Below are 23,496 nucleotides of genomic sequence, written 5' to 3'. Positions count from 1 at the left end.
ACTCGTTTATTAAGGTAACTTGGAAGCAATGCTCTTCGGATTTAATTTTAAGGATTTATGTATTTTATGAGAAATGGATGCAAGAATTAGGATATTTTTATAATCCCCCAAATGGATTGTTTTCTTCACGGATGCAAAGAAATTTTATATTGAACTGAAATATTTCAGTTAAATTGATTTATGAAAAGCAAGGTTTCGGGTTTAGTACAATCTGTGAATGGATTATTTAAATAAATGTTAAGTATATAAAGAATATAACTATTCATCTCCTTCAGATAAAGAATGAGTGGGGAGGAAAAAGGAGTCAAAAAGAAACAGAGAATCCTATAATTAACTTGATTATTAATCCTCTAAATCAGTACTCCATCGCCTATCCCTTTGTTCAATAAAGAAAGAAATACTGTTGCCTACATTGTGCCGGCATGCATGGGTATACAATCCCTCTGTTTTCATCTGATAACTTTCTAGTTCATATATATTCTCCTTTATTGGTAGTTCATAAATAAATAACCTAAATTTAAAAATAAGTCATTGTTTGTATTATCAGTTAGTATGTATGTTTATGAGATGTTGAATCCATTATTCAATACCCTCAATTCCTAATGAACATTCCAAGGAATACAAAGCATTGGATACCGATTTGGTTATATTTAAATGACACCAACAGGATGAATCCACTGAAGCCAACAGGATTTCTGCAAGTGCTGACTAACTTGCTAATTAATACTTTCTTTGAGATTTTTATAAATATGATCCAGTCCAATACCATTTTTTTAAAAAAGTGTTAAGCACTGATGGGATGGTTAGCATGTCTTCTAAGACAGTGATCTGCTAAACCAGTAGCCCCCAGTCCTTTGGCATCATTGGAATTGTAAGTCTCAAAGTTTCTAAATGTGACTTCTGCCATGCAACCTTGGAATTTCAGAAGCTGGAGTCACAACCCATCATGTTATTATTTCTTTATTCTGAATGCAGAGAGAACTCAGACCATATAAATAGCTCTTGACTTACAACCACTCAATTTATTATCGTTCAAAATAACAAAGATATTGAAAAAAATGACTTCTGAACAGTCCTTGCATTGACGACCATCACTGTATTCCCCATGATTATGAGGCAACCAGCATGTATTTGCAACATTTCCCAAATGACTTCTAAGAAGCAAAATCAATGGGCAAAGCATGATTCACTTAACTGCAGTGATTTTCTTAACAACGATGGAAAAAAAGGCTGTAAAACCAGGCACAACTCACTTTAACAACCAATCTACTTAGTAACAGAAATTCTGGTGCCAATTATGGTCGTAAGTCAAGGACTACCTGTATTAGATAACAACCAAAGTAGCACTGCAATCAGTTGCATGAAGAAAACCTTAATATGCTTGTTGAGATAGCAATCTTTAAATGAAGTTCGACATAGATGAAAAGTTGCCCAAAAATGATTTTATTACAGTATTTGCTTACTGAAGAAGTAAACTTTGGCTCATAAAAAACAATAGGAGAAAAACATTACACAAATCTTTCCATATATAAGGAATATCTCAAGTTTTCCTTGGGATTTACAGTAGAAAACAATTTTGCACAAAACTTTTTTAAAAAACAAACTATGAATCACTGTGCATTAACTGAATCATTGTGCAAAACTCTGAAGAATAGGAATGTCAAGCTAGTTAAGTTGTTCGTTAGCCTTTAATAGTGGGGTTAAACCCAATACCATTCAGAATAAACATATTGTATACACTTCCAACCTAATACTAGTTGCAAATATTTTATTCATCCAGTAACTGCAGTTTTCTATCATTAAGGCACAAGATGATAGGTGAATGATCCATTGGGAGATTTGTGAAATACCACTACAGATTTCATATCATGGGAATGTAGTGGAATTGTATCAGAATGTACTATCAAATAATGGAAGAAAACAATAAATCCACAGGAACTGAATTTCCTGCGTTTGTGTAGATCTGTGGTTTCAAAAGTTCAAAACAGCTAATTTGTACAGTGAAAGCTGCTGTCTTTAAAAGATGTTCTAAAGCTGTATGTCAACAGATGAAATAATTTATTTTTCAGAGGCCCCGCTAATCGTAACGATTAGTCTGTACAGGAGCCTGGCTGCTTTCCTTCACTTCTCCTTGATCACATAAAGATCAAAAGTGTATACTTCTAATTTAAAGCCACCATTTGCTTTTGAATAACTAGGATTTTTAATTAATTATAAATCTAACTTTTATCTCAAAGTTCAGAACTGTAGATTACAATTTAAAGTTGGCTTTACCCAGACAAGCCGGATAGGCACTGTAAGATTATAATGAAAAAACGTGGCTAGTTACAAAAAAAACCCTCAAAACACTTCCAATCATCTCTTCAATGACAAAGCAAGAAGCAGAGAAGGAAGTACATGAGCCCAAATCAAATTACAGTTTAATGTTTTGTCCAAATACCGCTGTGGTTCATAATGTGTATTTTGAATACTTTTTTATATTGCAATGTGCAACTTTAATTGTGACAAAACTATGGAATCAAAAAGATCTATTCATATAATTAAACTATATGTTAGGCTACATCATGTCTAAAAGGCTGTATCTGATAAAGGCTGTATATGAGCTCCTGATAAAAGGTATCTTGCCATCGTTACGACAGGAATGTCTATTTTTGAGCAGTTCATATCCCAGAGGGACCAAACAATATTCAGCACTTCTGAGCAAATCAAAATATCATCTCTGGAGTTCTTTATAAATCGCTCTAATAGATTTTTTCTGATGTTGGCTGAGAACTTGACTCTACTTTGTCAAGCAGCCCAGAAATATAATAGTTTCCATTATTGATGTCATGACGATTGGTTCCCAAAGTTAAGTTTGCATGCTATATTTTTCACAAACAGGAAGTTCTATTTCTATCTTAATATTTTATACACCATAAATTATGAAAGGCATCAAAAATAATTTTCTACTTCAAAAATCATTGTTCAAGTACATCTATGTAAATCAGAATCATGGGAAATACTGCTAAACAAGAAACAATCTGTTAATTTTATTCAGAGCCCTATTTAAAGTACACAAATATAAATTAAATGCAGATGAGTATGAATGAAAGTGCTTTTCATTTAAACTTCTTAAATAATAGTGCTAATGTACTGAGATTTCAGATGAATATATTTGAAGTTTCAAAAAGGTGTTATTTTATGATGACACGCAATCCAATTAATTGGACTGTGTTTCTGATTTTTAATCACTCACACATTAGCTTATCGGCTCAGGCCTGGGGGTTATCTAACTTTCATATAAATTTTAACATAATTCAATAGGATTGGTTTAGCAGTTTGTTTTTTAAAAAATGAAAACTTCTGCAACTTGATCTTGTTATAATAGAGAACATAATTTTTTAAATTTCATTTTAAATTGAAAAACTAAATAATTTCAATTTCTTGTAATTTTATATTTGCCATTGTTTAACTTTTCAGAACTGAAAACTGGGCAGAGATAGCATTCAACCCCAACTGTATAATCCTACTTTGAATTCCCAACTGTTAATGAAGGTAAAATATATTTACCATGTATATTCTTAAACCTGCTAGGTTGTTGCTTGGTCGTTACATTTGGACTAGGTTAATGGAACATGTTATTTAATCAACTTATAATGGTAAACTAAGTTACAGTCTCTTTTTACAAACATAAAAACCAAAACTTTTGCACTAAATAAATCGGTCATCAAAGAATGTCCTCTATGGCCTGAGAGGAATAATATCCATAAAAGTCCAGTTAAGTCAACAGAAAGGACAAATGGCCATGGAAAGGGAATTTCCCCATCAACGGCAACGCAGTACTTTCTCCTCTGTCAACTGGCAGTCTCCCCTCTCCTGAACCTTCTTCGGCCCTTTGGCTAACAACTGATTCTCACAATCAAGTTAGGTGCTTTTCTTTCAACTATTGCAGAACATGCTCCCAATGCTTTAGAGCTCCAGCTTCCTGTGACAGCCAATTAAGAGAGAGGGGAGAAGAAGAAGAAGCTGTATTTAGCTATTATATCAGTTCTTAGGATAACAGTCTATAAAATTCATTGAGGACACACAGCTAAAATCACAGCCTTTCTTTATAAATAATCATAAATAATTAAGGAAGGCTGCCACAATTTTAATGCTTGGCCAATGCCTGTTCCAACTTGTGGTCCTCGTTCTATGGTAGAGGTATCAAACTCAATTTCATTGAGGGCCCCATTAGGGTTGTGGTTGACCTCAGGGGCCGGGTGGGCGTGGGTGTAGCCTTGGTGGGCGTGAGCAGCTCAATGTCGCACAGGTCACCTGTGGTGGCCTGGGCGGGGCTGGGGGATCCATTGTCTACAGCGCATGCACTCGTGGGGCGAGGGCAGTCCCTTGCTGGCTCCAGGACGGTTATGCGGATCTAAGGCTGACCGCGTTCCAGCTTGGACGGCCGTCAAGTTGTAGATCAGTGCCTGGGCTGGGGCCAAGGCACCGGTCTTTTGCTGTTTCCAAGGCAGGCCAGATCTAACCACATTGCGGTCTGGATGCGGCCTGCAGGCCTTGAGTTTAACAGCCTTGTTCTAATGATTTGTCAAGTTTCAGAACTTCCTTCCCCAATTCCCTCCCTCCACATGCTTTAGAACACAGGTGACAAACTCGATCGTGTCATGGGCTGGATCGTGAAATATTGTAATCTTTTTTGCCTTTGCGGAGCTGGGGTGGGTGTGACCTACACGTGATATATCCAGGACTGCCAGTTGGACAGACCTGCTTGAGAACATAGAATAATAGGATTGGAGGGGACCTTGGAGGTCTTCTACTCCAACCTCCTGCTCAAACAGGAGGTTTTGGACCGCAACTTCTAGCCACATGCTGGCGAAATACGATGGGAGAGTTAGTCCAATGCACTTTAACGTGCCAGTCTAAGGATGTCTGTTTTCTAAAAGGTTTAAAAACTGTTAAGGAAGTTTTAGAATACAGGTAGTCCTTGACTTACAACTGTAATCCAACTTATTGAATACAGTCAAAAGTCATGATGATCATAAAGTAAGCCACCCACTTGATTGATCTGATTTTACGATTTCTTTTCTGGAAGTCTTTAAATAACAAATTGTTCAGTATGGAGCATTTTTGCTGAAAACTGACAGTAAATGCTGATTTTCAGCAAAAGCGACAAAAATCATGATCATCAGATCTCAGCATGCTGCAAAGGGCCGTAAATAAAGAATAGTTGCCAAGCACCCAAATGGGATCATATGTGACCACTGGAGACAGCTCATAAGAATCTTTTGGGAGGAGGATCCATCATAACTGAATGGTCAGTAAGCAACTGGTCGCAAGTCAAGGACACCTATATGTTAAACCACCTGTATGTTAAAAAAAATCACCTGCATGTGATTTTTTTTTTAAAAAAACCAACACTTAATCCTGGGAAACTGTTATAAACATTCAAATAAATTTTTTTTCAGAATATAGGACTTTGATCTAATAATGATATGCAGTGATAAATATTTACACTGAGGTTACTACTATTTAGTAACTTACTTTACCAGGTTCTGCTTTGGGAACTCCAAACACAGGTGCTAGGGAAACATAAAATGGAGTTAAGTCTGCGAATGTTAATTATATGGGATACATTAAATTATTTGATCTCAAAAAGCTACAAAGGTGAGTACTTGGATCAGAAATCGAGCTTTAGGCTAGAGAAAGAAATAATATAAAGTAATAAAAAGAAAATGGCTACAGAAAATTATTTTCACATTGCCACTAAGAAATGTATATGGATAAGTTTAAGAACTCACTAAACATAATCAAAGGAAAATTTACTTTTACTAACATTTCCTAGACTGATATAAGAGAATATTTGTAGCTCAGAGTTGAAATGTGTGGTCCTTAAGTGCTCTGTTTGGTTGTTTTCTTGCAGACATGGGATTTGCTCTGTTTATATACAAGTGGCATGCCTTGTCACTTTTGGTGGGAATGGTTTTGTGGTTGTGGCTTGATTAGGTTTTTGTTTACTGTGGATTGTTTGTCTGAGTTAGTAGTTCCTTGATTGAGGTGTTGTTTACTACTTGACTGATCTAATGTTAACCTTTGTTTTAATCCCTGCTGATCTGGGTGCTGATTGCTCATGAGGAGAGCAATCCTCATGTCTTTATGTTTCCTTTCCGGAAACTTTCTAGTTTTCAGGTAAAGTATTCCCTATGTGTAACTACCATTTCTACAATTGCTGTATGCTGCCTAGAGGAGCCCCAAGGCAAGATAAATGACGAATAAATTTAACAAATAAATAAATACACAGCTTGTAAGAGGTATTCAAATAGCTGGATCAAAAGTCAGTCTCAATTTTCTTACCGTTTCCCCGAAAATACGACTTACCCCGAAAATTAGCCTTAGACTGATTTTTGAGGATGGGTGTAATCCCTACCCTAAAAATAAGCCCTAATGAAGGGGGGGCGTGGCCAGCATAGGAGGCAGCCCTTCCCTTCCCCGGTCATCTCATGGAGCATTGGCCCCTTAATCATAACCAGGCATGATATTCCCTCTGAAAAAAAAATCGGGCGGGCCAAAAGAGACCCCCCACCGCGCGCCAAGAAATCGCACACACAACACCAACGCCACACACCCTTCCTTTCCAGCTGGTCAGGTGTGGATCAGCTCCAGAGCTGGGCAGCCGTTTCCCTGGTGGTGGGGCCAAGGCTGCCGCCCGGGGAGCACCCGCTGCTTTCCCTCGCCAGGGCCGGGCGGTGGCATGTTGCACAGAGGCTGGTCTGTGGCAGCCCAGCTCCCTTTTCCTGCCGCTCAGCGGCCTCCACTCGCACCGCCCGGGCTCCACTCAGGTATCTGGCTGGGGCTGTCAGGAGTTGCTACCACCGGCGCAGCTCTGCGCGGCTCCAGTCCCGCATTGCCTCGGGAAGGGAAAGGATAAACCAGGAGCCATTGCTGCCATTGCAAAGCACCACCGCGGCTCTTCCTTTTTGCCTTTCCCTTCCCGAGGCAACGCGGGACGGGAGCCACGCGGAGCCGCGCCAGCGGTAGCAACTCCTGACTCGGGGCCTCCGAGGGGAGGGGAAGGAGGAGAAGAAGGGGTGGGGGGGAAAGGGGGGGCGATTCCCCCCAAAATCGGAATTCTGATTTTAATCGGAAGAATATCATGTCTGATCATAACCCGCAGAACAGCTGAGGCCAGCGAGGGCCAGGAACTGCCTTTCATTCCGTCTCTTTGTGGAGACCTCCCAGTGCAATGCTCTACCACAGCTTTGGAGCAAACCTCCATCTTCCCTGCACAGGATTGCAAGGGTGAAGGCTTCAGAGGCAGCACTTTTGGGATGTGCGCCTGTGCAGCGCTCCCTAAGGATAGAACCATCAGCAGGGAAATTGGAGGGGAGGGGGGATTTTCCTGCTGATCAGAGCAAGGTGAAGCCTCCAGTCTTGCAATCCGGTGCAGGGAATGTTGAGGTATGCTCTAAAGCTGCAGCAGAGCATTGTACCAGGAGACCTCTGGAGGTACGGTTAACATTTCTGAAATGTTAACTTTTAACACTGTATTGACAGGGAAATCCACCGCTCATTGCAGTTTGATTTGCTTTTTGTGCTGAGAAAGGTCCACACTTTCTCATTCCCTTCTTCTCCCCCCTCCCTCCGGCTGTCCATCTCAGCTTTTGCAGACAATTGTCTGCCAGGGTGGAGGCTCCCTCATGGAGGGGCCTCAAACTTCCAACCCAGATCCATGAGTGACCAGGGAAGGTGGCAGCGGGCGAGGCAGCACAGGCAGTATGGCTCCACTGGCAGCCACTCGCGAAGGGGCCCTGGCAGGCTGGCGGTGCTCAGGAGGTTTTCAGAGATTTTTGATCAGGGCTTGATGGTGGATTTGGCCGGGCAGAAAGCGAGGTGGCTGCAGAGCTGCCACAGGTGACACAGACGATGAAGACTGTAATAACTGGTAACATGGTTGTTAAGTGAACAACAACAACCAAAAGCAGCCATGCTTCTTGAAGGTAGCAGCCTGAGCAGTGCAAATCAATTGTTCCATAGAGCAAGTTGCTGGTAAGATCTTTAGGCAAGGAAGCATGTGGGGCAGCTTGCCCCCTCCGCCTCCTGGTACATGAGGAAAACAAGTAAGACCTCCCTGAAAATAAGACCTAGTGCTTTTTTTTTGTGGCCTCAAAAATATAAGACCTGGTCTTAGTTTCGGAAAACATGGTAGCTATGTGGTAGCTATATTTAGTTGCTTTTTATTGAAGTGTCTCTTCAGCTTTCAAATTTATTGATTACCTTGCTTTACAATCAGTCGTTTTATTAGTGTCCAAAGTTACCATGGCCACCGAATGGATACTTTATGGCCTATAAAGCACACACACACACCATCATAAATGTGTGCAATCACATGACTGCATGTCAGGCAGGCCAAGTTTACAATCTATTGAGGTGTTCCATGATAATACTTTCAAATTAATGGGTTTGCTTAATCGCAAGCAACGTTTGTTTAGCAACTATCACAAAAAAGCTGGAAATTAACTTCCAGTCGTGTGGGTGCCCCAACTTGCAACCAAAGCAACATGACTGTAATTCCTGACTGTATCATCATATTCTAAATAAAATGCATTCACTGAAAAATGTTGCAGTTACTCTCAGTGAGCACTAGGTTGTGCCATAACACTGCGAATGTCAAGCAGAAGACACACAGGGAATAAAACCCAGCAATTTCCCCCTTTTAATTTTTTTTATTTTTCTTCTCTCCCCCCTGTTTTTTTTTTTTTTTAAAAAACTACACGGTATGTTATCTTTAAGTCCATACTGAAAACCTTACTGGATTTTTACAAAGGCACAGAAACACAAACGTAAGGAAACTGGAAGGTGCAGTTAGAGAGTACAAGGCCAAGCAAGATGCTGCTTTCCAGAAAAAAAGACTGCAACTGATGTTATAATTATACGATAAAAGAGCACCTTATGACATGGTGCTACTACCATAGTATTTATTTGGAATAAATATTACATCATTTGCTAATTTAATTGAATAGTTATATCACTTCCACCTCTAATATTTTCCAGGAGTGTAAAAATATTATGTGCAACTATTCCCTTTAAACAGAGGTGGCATTCACAGACCAGTTCTGGAGAAGCAGTAGAGGAAATTTTGATTGGTTTGGATAACCAGCAAATACCACCTCTGACTGGCCCTGACCTCATCTATTCCCTGCCTCCCATTGAGTCCCAGCTGGGTCTTATTTGTTGCCCTGCACAGGAGAACAGAGCTGGAAAGCAAGTTAATGGGACGGAGAGGGAATGGAGTTTTGCAGTAACCTTCCCCTGCCACGCCCACCAAGCCACACCATGACACATCCATCAAACCACACCCACAGAACCAGTAGTAAACTTTTTTAATCCCACCACTGCCTTTAAATACGAGCTATTCCAATGATTCAATACTGTAGCTTACTTTAAAAAAAAAAAAAGGAACAGCTGCAAGAACTGATCTTGTCAGAGCTTTTTGGAAACCTTTTCAATAGAACAGGCTTCTTTCTAGACAATTATTGGCAGAAGATGCTCAAGCTGTCTTCATGGGGCAGAGGACTTAACAGCACTATTAGAGATGGGGAGAGAACCAAAGATAATCAGTAGAAGCCAAAGACAACGGTAGTGATGAAAAAAAAAGCCAAAGGTTAGTTGGGCCAGAATCAAAACCACTCAGAAGTACAGGTAGGGTAGTTCTTGACTTTCAAAGTTCAATTAGTGACCATTTAAAAGTTACAACAGCATTGAAAAAAGTGACTTATGGCCATTACAGCATCCCCATGGTCATGTGATTTACATTTGGATGCTTGACAACTGGTTCATATTTATGACATTTGCAATATCCCAGGGTCATGTTGTGACTTTCTAATGAGCAAAGTCAATGGGGAATCCAGATTTTTTTAACCTGTTACTAACTTAACCACTGCAATGATTTACTTAACAAATGTGGCAAGAAAAGCCATAAAATGAGGCAAAACTCACTTAAGAAATTTCTCACTTCACAACATAAATTTGGGGTTCAATGGGGGTCATAGGCCTTCTACAGTCCTAACCTGTACTTTCTCGTTTTCTTATAGTCTTGTCTTATCCCTCCCTCTTCCCTGTCCATCACTCTGCCTGCAAAAATTCCTGGCTTTTGATAGCGTTGATGGCGTGTTCAGGAGTTTTGAAACTAGGCTCTGACATTCACAGTTGAGGATACTCTGCTCAGCTACCTTGTCATCCACTCACACTTGATCCAATACTAGAGAAATGTTCTTTTTTCCCAATGAAGTGTTCACAAAAGCGTGCTAGGCTGGGGAAAAAATAATCAACATCAATATCATGACTATTAATTAAAATAAATTGCCTACAAAATAAGGTATCCTATTCGTAAAATTTACTGGTAACCCTTCAATTGATCTACCACCTGCCTATATACAACTAGTTTATCATACATTGACATATAACCCTAACCCGTATCTCCGCAGAGGTAGAAGGTTATCCAATGCAGGCACCCGACCCTCTTCACAAAAAGGAGGACAACAAGTCTGCAGGGCTAGCATGGTGACCTCTGATCTCTCTCTCACTGGAGCAGGGGTGGGCAGTTACTTTTTCCAAAGGACAACATGAAGAACTGGGACTGTTGTGGAGGGATGCCCACCCATTCCCCCCATTGCCAATGCCGCTGATGCCGTGGGCTGGAGAGGGATTGTCAAAGGGCTGGATGTGGGCTGTTAAATGCCACAGTTGGCTCTCAAGTGATGACAGCAGTTTATCTTTTGCTACCCTCTATGAAAGTGAAAGTGCTTTAATTATTTCCAACTCTTGCCCATTCATGTGTGGGTTTTCCCCCCCTTATTCTAGGGTTTTCTCAGAGAATTAAGACAATGTGTATACATGATAATTATTATGTCTTGAGATCCTGCAAATGGGAAACTCCCAGCCAAATATGACCAGGTAAAGTCCTAAGATCCAGAAACAATAGTAATGGCAAGAGTTCTTTTCTTTCTTCATTCTTGCAGAAAATGTCTCTAGTTAAATAATATTTCCATATGGACCCAACAGAAGAACCAAAAAGCATAGCAAATGAATATTTAAGTAATAACACCAAAATCGATTTGAAAACAGATGCCAAGTTATTAGTGAAAAGAACATTCATGGATATTCTGTACTAGCGTCCCCTTGAAACTGGAAATGTACTTTGGTTGACATTTTCACCTAGAGACAGATGGAATTGGCAAGGAACATTTCCCCAGCTGGTTCAGAGAATGCCGATACTGCTAATCTCAAATATTTGTAAAGAGCAACAGACAGATGGGTCTCTGTTCCAATCTATTTAAATTATACATGCTTAACCCTAACTCAATTGCTACCACTTTAAACTATAGTTCTGTAATTCCTGAGCCATTATGTGTCAGCACTAGCAAATTTAGATGATCTGAAAAAATTAGGTCTTGTTTAGTCCTAAATTAAAGTTAGGTTTAGTTACTATTCAGACTCAATTTGTAGGTTTTACTTAAAATACAGGGAGGGAGGGAGGGAAGGAGGGAGATGGATGGATGATACAAATGATATAGATATAGATATAGATAGATGATACAGATGATAGACAGATATAGATATAGAGAGATATAGATAGATGGATGGATAGATGGATGGAAGGATGGATGGATGGATGAATGAATGGGTGGGTGGGTGGGTGGATGGATGGATGGACACAATGAGTAAATATCAGCTATGAACTCTGCCTTGGCGACAGAAAAGTCATCCGGCCAGTAAACACTCAACTCCATTCAGTTGCCCCGACTCCACCCCAATGTAAGGGTCATTAAAATAAAATAAAACGGGGGTGGGGGAGAGAGATTGTTCAACAAAGGAGATTTCATTAAGAATTTTTACCCTATACAGCAGGCTTTACATTTGCCTCCTTCCTTCACAGGTGATAGATACAACTTTAATAGGATCTCCCTACATTACTTGGTTGCAGAAGGATTCCCTGACCTCCTTTTTGCACCTGCTTCCTGGTTTTGAAGACATGCTACAGTCAAAAGAAAACAGGGTCCTCTATTATGTAAGGGTTAATTTTTTTTCTACATGATGTTGAAGAACCTAACCAGGGGTATCACTTTTGACCTCTCTGGACATGAGAGTATCTGGAGGCAGTTCCGTGCGAAATAAGTCTTTAGGAGTTCAGTCTTAAATGTGCATCCACCAAAATAGTTGCTTAAGAGAATATTCTCATCATTAGATGTTAGAGTTGAATGGAATTTTCCCATTCGTCATAAGATAACTGGACAGGGAACAGAAAAGACCGCTATAAAAACCAAGAGAAGTACATAGAGGTACAAAAGGCAAAACAGCACTTCACCCTGCCGTATTTTAACCAACTTAAAGATTTGGTGGCTGCATTTGCACAACCTGCTTAAGCGTGGTCGGTTTTATTTTTAGTTAATTTCTCCTGCGGCTTATTGGTGGCTACGCAAACCCAGTCCATCTGGTTTATTTATATTTAATGTATAACTCAGAAAATGGGTTCAATCCGTGACTAGATCAAGCCGAATTTTCCTGATTCCAAAGGGTTTTTAAACCCCACCCCCCACTTTCAGATAATACTGGTAGTGGGCATCTTTAAACATATGTAGTTGACAGCCAAACACCTCATAGGGTGCCACTTCTTTCAAATGTATAGAGCAGTTTCTCCACCATGGCAATGTTAAGAATTCCCCTAGTCAGCCATGCTGGCTGTGGGATTCCTGGAACTGAAGTCCAACATTGCTAAGGTTGAGAAACACTGGTCCAGAGCTTTGTAAGATCTAAAGTTTTTGGCAAAAATTACAAAGTTGGGAGAGGATCTACCTGGATGGGTCCTACTGACATGAGCAGATTCTTCAGCTGAATGTCCGTGGTGGATGAAGAAAGCCCTTCCACTGACACCACGCAGGGCTGAGGTTTGCACTCCACCACCCGCAGATTCGGCTTACTTGGCATTAAGCGGCCTCGGCCCATCTGGCTCGCGATCCCCCTGCCTCTCCCATGCAGAATACCCTGGTGAGAAAAAAAGGATTTCATCTCGTGCTTCTGCTTGCGGAGTCTGACAGATTAACGCGAAAGTTGCCTATCCTCTTAGCAGGGCTGGAGGGCAGTTGACTGACACAGCTGATGGCCTGACAGTCATAGTTCCCTCAGATTCGCTTTCGTTCAAATTATGGACCAGGAAATCCATGATCCATCAGTATCATCGTTTCAGAGATACTTCCTTATCTAAAGGAAGAAACAGAATGAACCCCCCACCCCAAAAAAGCAGTGGAACGTCCAACTTCCCGCCATTGAGTTTTCTTGCAGGAAGATGGAGGGGGAAATTCTGGAAATGAGGATCATGTGATTGTGGCTAACTGCGGCAGCACTGAGGCAGCCACAACATTGCCAAATTTCAATCCCACAGGAATCATGGGCCCTGAACTGTGGATGCTTCCTATAAGTCAGCCCTTTTGAGGTATGCCGTTTCAAAAATTGTTGCCCTATGCTGTTTCATCTAGCTGAAGTTACAATCAATGAGAGGCATGAGGACTTTCACTGTACATCGTTAGGACAGCATAGTGAAACTCCAATGTAACAAGAAGTTCCATCCCTAGGAAAAAAACCATCCCAAAACACAGAAGCTTGCCAAAGCAACATCTCTTTCCTTCATGAATTCTTTATTTCCAGCAATGTCCTCAATTTAAATTAACTCTTGCCTCTTTACAGCCGCTCTGTAAGTTCCCCAAAACTCTGGCATACAGTTCTGTGTAAAAGTATTATCCGGTTGTGCAAAAATGCTATAAATTAAGAATGCTTTTAGAAATAAAAGTATTAATGATTTATTTTTTACCCATTAGCAAATAGGGAACTAAATGAACAGAAGAGAAATCCAAATATATTTGACGTAACCACCCTTCAAAGCAGCATCAATTCTTCTAGGTCCACTTATGCACAGTGTTTGAAAGAACTCTTCAAGGTTCCTTCCAGGTTGTTACAAACATCTTGGAGAACTAACTTGGAGATCTTCTGTGGATGTAGGCTGCCTTCTGTCTCTTCATGTGATCCTAAACAAATTCAATGATGTTGAGATCAGTGCTCTTGTGAGGGCCAAACAATTACTTCCATGACTTCTTGTTTTTCTTTTACCCTGAAGATATTTCTGAATGACATTGGCCACAGGTTTGGGGCCATTATCCTGCTGCAGAATAAATTTGGGGCCAACCACACACCTCCCTAATGGTATGACATGATGGATAAGTATCTGCCTGTATTTATAGCACTGAGGACACCATTGTTCCTGATCAAATCTCCATTTGCAGAAATGCAGTCCCAAACTTGCAAGGAACCTTCACCATGCTCCACTTGCCTGTATGCTCTCCAGTCCTTCGGCAAACAAATCGGCTCTTGCTACAGCCAATATTTCAAATTTTGGGTCATCACTCTAGAGCACCTGCTGCCATTTTTCTGCACCCCATTCCTAGTTTTTCATGCTTAGTTTAGTCCAGAAATATTTCACAAGAAGAGTTCTCCATTCCTCTACTCATTGCAGAATACCTTATGCCACCAGACTTGAAATTCTAGACCAAGAAAACCTTGAATTACGCCGTCTTCGGTCTGATCTAAGTATGGTATATAAAATCATACATTGCAATGTCCTACCTGTCAATGAATATTTCAGCTTCAACCATAACAACACAAGAGCACACAATAGATACAAACTCAAGGTTAATCGCACCAAACTTGATTGCAGGAAATACGACTTCAGCAACAGAGTGGTCAATGTTTGTAATACTCTACCTGACTCTGTGGTTTCTTCCCCAAACCCCAAAAACTTTAACCTTAAGACTGTCTACTATTGACCTCACCCCCTTCCTAAGAGGCTCATAGGGGGCGTGCATAAGCACACCAATTGTGCCTACCATCCCTGTCCTATTGTTTATTTTTCTTATAAGTATCTATCTCATGTATTCAAAACTGTATTTATTCTTATACCTGCATCTTGTAAGCGACCGACAAATCAAATAAATACTAAAAAAAACAAAACCCTCTTAGCCTTGTTTCCATCAGAGGTATGGCTTTTTGGCTTCAGTTCTTCCATGAAGTCTACTTCTGGCCAGACTTCTCCCAAAGTTTCTGGTTTCTGCCAGTTCTGTGCTGATGGTACAGCTAGGCATTTTCTGATGTCGAAGGGAAGCAAACATGATGTTTCTTTCATCTGTTGTATTAAGTCTCCTTGGCTGACCACTGTGACTATGGTCTTCAACATTGCCCATTTCTTTGTGCTTCAACAGAAGAGCTTGAACAGCACACCTTAAAACTCTAAGTCTGGTTTGAAATCTTTGCCTGGGAGAGGCCTTGCTGATGCAGTATAACTACTTTTTGTTCCTGTGCTCAATTTTACCATGGGGTGTACAATTGCCCTCCACAACCTCACATTATAGCAGAGTTTGGCTGTTCCTTACCCTGATTTAAGCCTCCTACTATTTCAGTTAATGATTGTGTTTCAACCCACTTAGGAAATCGATGCCAATTAGTACCTGCTTGATATAATTGGTATAATACACCTGACTCTAAATCTACAAAATCCCTGATTTTGTGCAAGAGTAAGAATTGAAACTGTTTTGAAGGCAAAGAGTGGTCAATACCAAATATTGATTTGATTTGCATTTCTGTTCTTTTCATTTACTTTCCATTTTATTAATTGATAAAAAATAAATTATTAGCACTTCTATTTCTGAAAACATTCTTAATTTACTGCATTTTTTGCACAACTGCCAAATATGTTTGCACAATACTGTACATTAAGGTAGCAAACATGCATGGCTTACAAAAAGTAGGCTCCTAAGCCATTTTCTATTATCATATGAAATTACACACTAGCAAAGATCTTACAAAAGGATTTGGGTCCCCAATACAAGGGTCCCCAATACAGTTATCTGCAGTGTTAGAATACATCAATTCTGTTTGGTGCTTCTGAAGATGTTAAAAATAGGAATCCAACTTATCAGATACCGGAATGTTACTTGACAACCAGCATTCACATGGGAATGTTTTCATCGTCCATAGCTTTATCTGAAGTCAAAACAGCAATCACAAATCTATACCATCAAGAGAAATTCTTTTTCTGCTACGTCAATAGCTAGTGTAGTTAACAAATTCGGCATCTCAATAACCCTGAAAAGTTATTTCTTCAAGCAACTAATGAAGATATCAGTACAAACCAGAATCAATACCTTTTTCACTTGATGCATCCCTGGGATATTTTTTAGTCCTTGAGGAAACGCAGAATGAATCTGTGACAGAAGATGCTGATGAGGCTGATGTGGTTGCTGCACTGCCCCCTTTGTCAGTGTGACCTTCCGTACCGGCTGATGTCTCTGCTCCGATGGCTGTGGAAGCTGAGGAGGAGATTCTTCCAAATGAGAAAAGCCAATGTTCTCACCACCCTGTAAGAGATTTAAAACATTTTGCTTAATACATTAAAAAGAAAACAAATCTACCCCGTGTTTCTGGCAACAACTACTATAGAATAGAGCTTGGATAACAGATTAAGAAGTATTAAGATCATGCTTTATTCAGAAGAGAATGTGCATGGCTTCCTAAAATTGAGAGAGGGTTAAATCCTGCGTGATTTATTCCTTGCGAGTTAAAAATCACAGAGGTTTTTTTTTTTTTCAATAGACATATATGTGAATCAAACGCTAGTACAACTTTCCACAATGTGGATTCCTTCTAGTTCTGGGGCTCTTAACTTTCAGAATTTTCAGTCAATGTAACTATATAACAAAATGCTGGGGAACCTGTTGCCTTCAAGTCCTGCTTGTGGCATGAAGGCATTTCACATTGTTGACTGTCAACATTTGGAGATATACCGTACACAAAATGAAAAATGTGTTTTGATTCAAGCATGAATCAAATGCATTCTGGCTCATGGCACACCTTTCCAGGAAATCAGAATCTGTCCAAACTAAATCCAGATAGCTGGTTTCCCTATCAGATGGCTCCTTCATCTGACGGGCAAACTAGAGGAAGGTTGACAAGCCTGTCTCTGTACCAGCCAGCTCATCAATATTTCCAGCATCTTCCTTTCCCTTACACACTACTGCACCGGAAATCAAGCAAGGTATATCTATCCAGACCCCAATTTTCCTCATTTTTTTTTTTTAAGCCCATGGTCACCTTCTGTCAGGAGCAAGAAACCAGAATAGTACAGGGAACTGAACACAATGTTTATTGCTGTTCATCTGTTGACAAAAATCTCACCGGATTCATGCGCTCACTATAGAATTGCTAGATAAATACTGCAAAGTTTTAAAGAAGATCTCCTTTTTCTACCTTATCATCTATTTAAGGATAGCCAACTTTTTTACTCATCCCCTCAACTCAGGTCCAGATTGGACTACACTTGCTTCCCATCTTAATGTCTATGATCTTCCCACAATCTTATCTTGTCTTATCCCTTCCTATTTTAGCCACTGCCTCTTAACCTGGAGCATTTTGCCAGCACGGATGCCTTCAAGATCTGTGCCCAGATAAGCTCTTAATAATTTTGGTATGGATATGGTCTGTGATGACCCGTAGTCTCTCAAAATAACCCAAAACCCAAAACATACATTAAAGTCTGGTAAGGCCTTCAACTTAACTTCACTGTTTTATTAGGCACAGTTTAAAGTCACAAAAGTAAATAATGAGGCAAAAAGAAAACCAAAACAAACCACATTGACAAGAGTTCTGAAGCAAGCCAAGATAATTAATCATACATTCTAGGAAAATAACCGAGAACGCCAGCAAAGATAAACCTCTTTCAAAGTAAACACTAAACTTTGACTCCAGCAATTCTGACTATGCAGTTACAAACTTATTTATATACATAGCTCTGAGCTGCAAACCACGAGGACGATCATGGTAATCTCCTCCTGAGTAGACCTTGCTTTTTACTGATCCTCTCCTCCCTGCGTGACCTAGGATTGATAGGGGATGGGCTTTCATCCTCCTCTGACTGCTCAGCCGGCCTCTGCCCTTCCCCAGCCTCCTCCACTACCTCTGGAGCCACACTCCCACTTCCTGTTGGCTGTTCCTCCTCTTCCTCAGAGTCAGTCTCCACCAGGGGCATGACATGGACCATCCAAAATAACAGAATGTTTTGCTCATCCCTAAGGGAAATATAAGGTTGCTAGATTAACATGAGTTATGATTTTGGTCTGATCCAGGCAGGCTACTGTCTTTCTGCACCAGGCAGACCTTTTCTAATTATGATTGTTCAAAGAAAATCAAGTCAACCAATGGTTATGTGATGTGTTCCTTAAGAAACCTCTTGAGGAAATAGCATTCTGTTAGTCACGACTGAAATATTCATCCCAAAATCTGAGGAAAAATTAAAACCAACACAATTCTAAAAAAGCTGTAAACTTTGCAAAGACCTATGTGTTTTAAACAGACATGATAAACTGAAGATAAGAATTAAGTATATTCTAAGAGACTTTCCCTCTCTACTTTATTCTACTTCTTAAAATATCTTAATTGAATTTGAAGTAACCACAGTGAAATCTTTCGACAATGCTTATCACTCCACAGAAGTTTAAAACTGCATTTATATAGCAGCAGAGAAATGTAATATATCCCTGCTGGTAAATAAACACACTTTCCTACTTTGAACTAAAAATATTAAATCCCCCCTCAGAAACTCATATTTGTATTATTTTTGAATGACAAGCCAAGAGTAGGATTAGGCAAGCTGATCTATCAGAAGTAAAGCTCAGCAAGAGTGCCCTTGTCATAGCATGCCTTGAACTGTTGATCTGAAAATAAAAGATCCTGCAAATCTAGAGTCTTAAAAAAATTAAAATTCAAGAAATGGTATATCTGCACTTTGTAAATATTTATATTATAAGTGGACATATATCTTTACACAATTTCTGTAGGCTAACACTTCATTACATGGTTTAAAAACTAAGAATGTTATTAATCATCTTTATTAATTTCAGTTGAAAAGGCAAGAAATTAAATGAGTAGGATTCAGAAGCTTCCAATTCCACTATTTATTTTTAGAAAGGTAATCCCTGATCATGCTTTATTAGGAAGGACGTTAATAAATAAGAGAAATGAAGGAGCACAAGAATTTTGTAAGCTGTACTTTTCTCACAAATACCTTGACAGCTTCACAATGAAGATGAAGTCAGTTGGCTATCAATATTAGCTGGACAATTTTATTTATAACAAATGCTTTGAGGATGTCCTGATAAAATACTGCCCCATTGATACTGTCAGAGCCTCTTGCAATTTGACAGATCAAATCTTATTCTAATTCTTAAAACCGCACAAATAAACGGTATCGCTCGTGCGCATTCTGTAGTGAGCAAATTGATTAATCCCTTTCTATAGAAATCTCAACTCTTGATTACACCTATCAGACGTTAAGCACCATTATTCCAAGTGACAACACTTGACAAATTCCCTAACCATCTCTCTCAGCCTTTGTACCCCTGCTAGCTTGTATTAACCCTGATGAAAAATTAATTTTCCTTATCTTCAACTAAGCCCCAAAATCCAAATCCACCAAACTGGCAACTCTTTCTGTAAAGGTATTATGAAAACCTCTAAAAGATTAATTGCATGTCTTCAGGTGACATTAAATTAATTTCTATACTCATGATAGACATTTGATACTCAGCACTGAGAGGACAGATAACATTGTCAGGATACACAGAAGGACAGTGGTGGAGTGTCCCAGGGCAGCCTCTTATGAATTCTCCTTTCGATAAGGCCATACTTCACTGTCATTGACTCTGTTACCGATCTTGCAGCCTCAGACCTCACTGCACAGGTTTCTATTAACCGTGACAATGCTGTGTTTATCCATGTAATCTTTGCTAAAGCAAATTCAAATAACCACCCTAACAGTGAGAGGGATGTTCATGCTGGTTAAAGCATTTAAAGAAAATAAACTTGGCCTGATTTGTGAAATATTGCATTGCAGGAACTGCAAACACAACTCTGAACTCCTATCTTGGGGAAATGAGTTAACAATCTAAAGAAGACAAGGTACATTTTAGTTTCTATACTGGGGACCATAACAAACTGCACCACAACCATATTCCCATTAAAAGTCGCCTAACAAGATTTAATAAATGGCTTCCTTTCCTCAACAATCATTTCTTTTTTTAAAAAAAAGAAAGAAAGCTAGGCTGGAAAGAAACTACTGAAACCAATTAATGGTGCAAATGTTGTTAGCAGCATGAAATCTACATTCAATAAAATAAATGTAAAACCCAAAAGTGTAAGAACACTACAAAGCTAGCAACTATTTCATCACATTTGAATATGTCTCAAAGGTGCTTTTTCTAAAAGGTAAGTGGACTTTTTTAGTTGTTTTTTTTTTCTTTGAAAACATTTTACTTCTCATCCAAGAAGGGGGAAATTCAATCAGTTAGAATTGAAGAAGCCTCTTGAATGAGAAATGTTTTCAAAGGGAAAAAAAACCCTAAGAAAGTCCAGTTGCCTTTTCGGAAAACCACTTCGCGATGGATGATTAAGGATCTCCATAGACATCTGAATGCTTGTATTAATGAACTCACCAAAACCAATATCATGGCAAGTAAATTGAAGAAGTCTTCATATTTGAACGCTTTTGCAATCTGAGACATAAATAAAAGGATATTCTTCTATCTGCTTTTAAGGTCAATGTGAGAAGATCGGAAATGAATTCATTTTGGATACCCTCAAGGTAGCATTCAAAGTCCAGATTCAGACTTATACCAGCCTTTCCCCAAAGACATCCTTCAGAAATATAGTACCATATTTATGATACTCAAAATTAGGATTTCGTGTATTAGTGTAGGATGAAAGAATATTCTGATTTCCTTTTCTTCTGTCCATACTTTCTGAGGGCACAAAATAGTTTTTGTCTTAAACGTGTTGCTGGAAAATAGAGGAGATTGTTTTGTACGTGTGTATGAGAACCATATATATTAAACACATAGATTTTCAGCACTTGAATAATGAAGATACATAAAGGAAGTTTTACTAAATGTACAAAATGAATTTCTGTTCTTTCCAGAAGACATTCCCATATATAGTCAGGGTATAGTTAGGACACACTTCAACACCTTCCTACATTTTTTACAATCAGCTGAAGATAGTAAATGTCTTCAGTGTTATCCAATAAATGGCCCATTAATAGAGATGTACTGATGTATATTTGCTGATCACTATGACTGCAGAAACATGTATGGTCCCTGCCATTGTAGCCATAAAAATATATATTTTTGAAAATGTTACATTTTATATAGCTGTTCCTTGAAACTGATGGTGATTATGCAAACATTCTTCCTGCCTGTTGCTCAATTAAGTTGTTTTCATCACATGAAATTATAGGAAGCAAGATAAAATAAGTGACTTGCAACACTTCAGAAAGTGCAATGTGAGATCTATTTTCTTCAGTTAAGCAAAAATATATGTAGAAAATAATGTGAAAGGCACATAATTGTATTCTTTGAAACAGTTAATAAATATTTCTAATCGATCAATATGCACTAAAAATATGTAGTAAATACTAGTAGCTATTTTCTAATAAATATTTTAAAAGCCAAGGATTGAGAAAACATGAACATCATGGGCTTTGCGTTCAAAGGACATTCCTTGCAAAGATTACAGGATTATGTTTGACTATAGGCAGTCCTCATGTTATAACCATAACGGCCTGTCCATTAAGTTATGACAGGTTGGTGATGGATCTGGTTTTATTATCTTTTTGTGACGGTAATAAAGCAATAGGCAGTCATTAAATAAATTAATGGTTCACTATCAGCCAGTTTTGCCAACCCCCTCTCCCCCCACCCACCCAAAAAACAAAGCAAAGTAAACTGCTGATTTTTGGCAAAACGGTCATAAAATGCTGTAGTGACTGTTGGATGCTGCAAGCAGCCCTAAGTGCAGGCTGGATGCTCAGGACCCAAAGCATGTCACAGTTAAGCAAGGGGCTAATGATAGTGGAACTACTGGAACTATTGAATCCAGGTCATAAGTACCCCCACGGAAATACATTATAACTCCAATGATTGCTAAATGGACTGGTTATAAATTGAGGACTACTTGCATAAGTAGTAAGCCAACCTTACATAACATCCCCATACTCCTGAAATGCAGTCTATGCATCTTTTATCATCCTTTCCATATTCCCTCCATCAGGATTTCTCCAAATATTCCCCGTTTTCTAAACTAGAAATGGGTATCTGCTCCATACAAGCAAATTTGCTTATATTCTAAAATGTTACTCAAATAAAACAGGGGGGCCCTTCTCTCTCTTTCAGAATTGTGGGCGATTTGCAGTTACGTATCTGTCACTCTAAGACAACTAATCCAATTTTCGTTGGAAATGAAAACATGAAGGGACATTTTATCATGCTTGGTGGACTTTTTTAAAAAGCCAGAAAGTTCTAGATTCAAATACATGTACTAATTCTAAGGATTTTAAGAGTTAATATACAATTAAAACTATAGGCTTTTCTTTTGGGACTGATAAACAGCTAGAAAAATGTGATGGAACACTGTTTTTCTGCATGACAACTGCAGTAATATAAACGTATGCGCAATGATGAAAAAATCTGGAATTTCCCACAATGGAGGAATGGTTAATGAAGATGATGGAACTTATGGAAATGGTCAAATTGACTTCTTTGACTTGAGAAAAAACAGCTATCTATGTTTATAGCTGTCTGGAAACATCTTATAGATGCTTTGCATGAAGCAGAATGTGAACTTATGGTTTATGGTTTTGAAGATTAGACAGGATAAGAAAAAGATTAGACAATGCAGAACAATTGAGTTATGCTGTAATCATACTAGAAAAGAGTAAATTTACAATTGTATTTATCACTGCTGTAAAGAGAAGCAAAAGCAACTTCTATGTATTTTCTTTCGTTGCTTTTGCACCTTTAGCTCTTTTCTTGATCTATAAGTTTTTGTCATTTTAATAAGATTATATTCTTAAAAAATAGATAACTTTGTTCCCTTATTATTAGCTAGGCTGACTTGAGCTGGCAATTCAAATCTATCTTGAGCGGTACATCTTCTGAATTTGCCTTACATGATACTTGAGTTCTACGGCTAGATAAGATAAATTAATAGATATATTAATAATAGATAGATAAGATAAAGTAGATACATAGGAAGGAAAGCAAGCAGACAATTTCAGGGTTCCTTGGTGTTCCCTGAGCTTGTTTTCTTGCAGACGTTTCTTTACCCAACTAGGTAACATCATCAGTGCTAGTTAAGAGGGGGGTTTGCGCTCAGTTTATATTCTAGTGGCGTGTCTTGTCACAAAGTTGGTGGGAGTGGTTTTGGTGGTTCTTTGGTTGGACTGTTTACTGTTAGTTTGTTTGCCAGTTTTTTGATTGATGTATTGTTTACTTCTTGATGGTCTGATGCTAATCTTACATTTAATCTATGCCCATTTGACTGTTGGTGGGGAGATATTTTGGACTCCTTTTCTGCTTGTTGATTTATGTC

At 38.9% G+C, this 23,496-nt stretch overlaps 1 protein-coding gene across 1 annotated transcript in view; it reads right to left on the bottom strand.

The window, feature by feature from the left end:
* The window catches only part of RBM33 (RNA binding motif protein 33), a 121,840-nt gene that overhangs the window by 17,219 nt on the left and 81,125 nt on the right, over positions 1-23,496 (bottom strand). Inside the window, 2 exon segments of the mRNA XM_026718351.2 lie at positions 12,829-13,017; positions 16,224-16,436. Of these exon segments, the coding sequence (XP_026574136.2) occupies positions 12,829-13,017; positions 16,224-16,436 (402 nt within the window).

The sequence above is a fragment of the Pseudonaja textilis genome, chromosome Z, assembly GCF_049901715.1.
Source record: "Pseudonaja textilis isolate UNSWEBS1 chromosome Z, rPseTex1.2, whole genome shotgun sequence".
NCBI lineage: Eukaryota > Metazoa > Chordata > Lepidosauria > Squamata > Elapidae > Pseudonaja > Pseudonaja textilis.
Note: the sequence above shows the minus strand (reverse complement) of the source record. Positions and strands in the feature narration are given on the sequence as shown.